This window comes from Sinocyclocheilus anshuiensis, unplaced genomic scaffold, assembly GCF_001515605.1.
Source record: "Sinocyclocheilus anshuiensis isolate Anshui unplaced genomic scaffold, SAMN03320099.WGS_v1.1 scaffold743, whole genome shotgun sequence".
NCBI classification, from domain to species: Eukaryota; Metazoa; Chordata; class Actinopteri; order Cypriniformes; family Cyprinidae; genus Sinocyclocheilus; species Sinocyclocheilus anshuiensis.
In genome coordinates, this window is record NW_015552601.1 from 271024 (window position 1) to 273977 (window position 2954).

Here is a 2954-nt window from a genome sequence, read left to right on the forward strand (position 1 = left end):
TCTTAAACCTCCCTTCAGATGAAACTATCTTCTGCAATCTGTCCATAAGTGCCTTGGTCTGATAATTAACAAAATCCCACATGGTTAAAATAAAAATAAACAAAAATCACAAAAACTGTTTGTTTACATAGGGTGACCATAAATTCTCTTTTTCTTGTATATGTTCGGGGGATTTTTAATGATTGAAGGCCTGCATAATTAATCATATTTTAATCATTCATGGCTGCGGTTGCCAGATTTCAAGAGTATAAATCCCCCAATTGTTTTTCATAAATCGATAAATTTTTTGTCTAGCAGTTTACTTCATCTTCCCAATCTGGCAACCATGCGCACTCGCTCTCTCTACATTATGAAATAAAAAGCGCTGATGATCTGAAAACACCAGCAAACATATAAGTTAGAGTTAAGCAATCTCTACTGAGATATTCAGCTCAAATAAAATGTAATACACATCAAAGTTTGATGTGACTAAATCTGCGAGCAAACCATGCGAGTTGATCATTTTTTTGATTTGTGCTTATGTGAAAGTGCAATAATTCTAATGAAAGGTAAAAATGACAATATTCATGATTATATTTCTGAGCAAAATAATCATAATTAACCATTTAACTATTATCATGCATCCCTAGTTTGACCAATAGCATGCAGGCATTGTACATAATCGACCAATCGTGGTGCGCGAGGAGGCGGAATCTACAGAACAATCAAAGCAAAGCAAATAGACATACATATAATGTCATATAAATAATCAGCATCTGCACCAAACTGCATATTTTACTAAGTTTGTGTCTCTGAATAAAATTCAAGTCCAAAAAATAACAATTATTTCACATGTCAGGTTTTACAGGGTTAAAAGTTGTGCATGAGCAATGAGCTTCTGTCTTGAAGTGTGCACTTCGCCTAAAGCAATTCTTTATCTACTTGTTCCATAATATCACTGTACATTCAGATGGTACCTTGGGTTGCAGATCAATCCTGTAGGGCGCCTGCTGAAACTGTCGGATCTCTCGTATTATGTGTGAGATCTGTGAAAAACAACAAACAGACATTTGAAGACAGGTTCACTGATGTCTTTTGAAATCCTGAGATTTGACGTCCTACAAACACCACAAGCTGAAGAACTGTTTAAATACCATCCTCATTTTAGAGAAGTTGACGAGACCCTCCTCTGTGAAGTTGGGCGTTCCCTCCTCGATAAACGCCAAATCCGTCAGGTACATGCCCAGATAGGGCACACATGGAGGGTTACAGCTGCTGAGTAAATACGCCACTAAGTATAAAATCACAGAGAGTTAAGCAATCTCTACTGAGATATTCAGCTCAAATAAAATGTAATACACATCAAAGTTTGATGTGACTAAATCTGCGAGCAAACCATGCGAGTTGATCATTTTTTTGATTTGTGCTTATGTGAAAGTGCAATAATTCTAATGAAAGGTAAAAATGACAATATTCATGATTATATTTCTGAGCAAAATAATCATAATTAACCATTTAACTATTATCATGCATCCCTAGTTTGACCAATAGCATGCAGGCATTGTACATAATCGACCAATCGTGGTGCGCGAGGAGGCGGAATCTACAGAACAATCAAAGCAAAGCAAATAGACATACATATAATGTATGAGGACTGTAGAGAGCATGTCAGTAGGAAAACAAAGCCAAAACCCAGACATTTTAGCAAATTAGAAGGGCGTATGGCCACCCTATTTTACAATCCTATGGAATTTTGACTCACCTGTTTGCAAACCTTGGCCCACGTTTTCTTTAGCCTGTAGATGGCGCTGCGGTTCAGTGCGGATGTGATCTCTAACACGCCGTTGTAGTTGTTGAGACAGCGACATATATCAGCCACGGCTAGCCACTTCTCAATGGATGCGGCTCTGGAGCTCACGTCTGCAGGAGCCATGATCTGAGACGCTACCAGATTACTCATCTGTTCAGAAAAAGATTAAGAAGTTACACTGACTCACTCACATCACATTAGGGATTTACAGTTACAAAAGAAAACAATTTAATGTTGTCTTTTTCAGTTTAAAAAATGTGATAAAGTGCTGCAGTTTCTAAAAGGCTAACTATTAATTATATGATATCTAACTATTAATTTTACTGTAACATTCTACAATAAGGCCTGTGTTTTCCGTAAAAATACCCTTGAGACTATTAACCATTTATTTTGGGAGTGCACAGATTTAAAAAGAAAAGCTAGGATTGTTGTTTTGTAGAAGCTAAAAATGTTGTGCTAAAAAGTTTTTTACATTTTTGGTGATGTCAAGATTGTATTTTTATTTGATTTAATTGTTATAATCGCTTGTTATTATATTCATAAAGATCATTGGAATGAAAAAATGTCAATCTTGAACAATTTAAAACTGATGTTGAAATATATTTGAAAAATATCCAAAAGTAAAAACTTGAAAGCAGTAAGAACTTTGCAGCTTTTTAATGTTATTTAATATGTTTTTTTTTTTTTTTTTATTACGTATATGTGTATGTATATATTTACATGTAGATCTACCCCTGACATGTTTGGTTATATGTACTCTTGTAAATACAATATATTTGGTTATTAATTTAAAATAAAAAAAATATTAAATAACATTTTACAACAAGGTCCAAATCATTAACATTAGTTAATGCATTGGCTAACATGAACTAACAATGAGCAATATATATATTTATTACAGCAATCATTAATCTTTAATAATGTTAGTTAATAAAAGTACAATTCTACATTGTTTGTTAAAAAATATTTAAAAAATGTTAGTAAATGTTTAAATTAACATTAACAAATGCTTTGTTCATTGCTTGTTTACTAGTGTTGTTAACTAATGCTAACAAATGAAACATTATTATTATTATTTGTGACCCTGGAGCACAAAAGCAGTCTTAAGTCGCTGGGGTATATTTGTAGCAATAGCCAAAAATACATTGTATGGGTCAAAATTATT

The 2954-nt window shown here is 33.5% G+C and overlaps 1 protein-coding gene across 1 annotated transcript in view; it reads right to left on the reverse strand.

The window, feature by feature from the left end:
* The window catches only part of LOC107665758 (ras-specific guanine nucleotide-releasing factor 2-like), a 37420-nt gene that overhangs the window by 4733 nt on the left and 29733 nt on the right, over positions 1-2954 (reverse strand). The window contains exons 22-23 of the mRNA XM_016456770.1: positions 1742-1939; positions 1-58 (exon numbers count right to left, since the gene is read on the reverse strand). Of these exons, the coding sequence (XP_016312256.1) occupies positions 1-58; positions 1742-1939 (256 nt within the window). The remainder of the gene's footprint in view (positions 59-1741; positions 1940-2954) is intronic.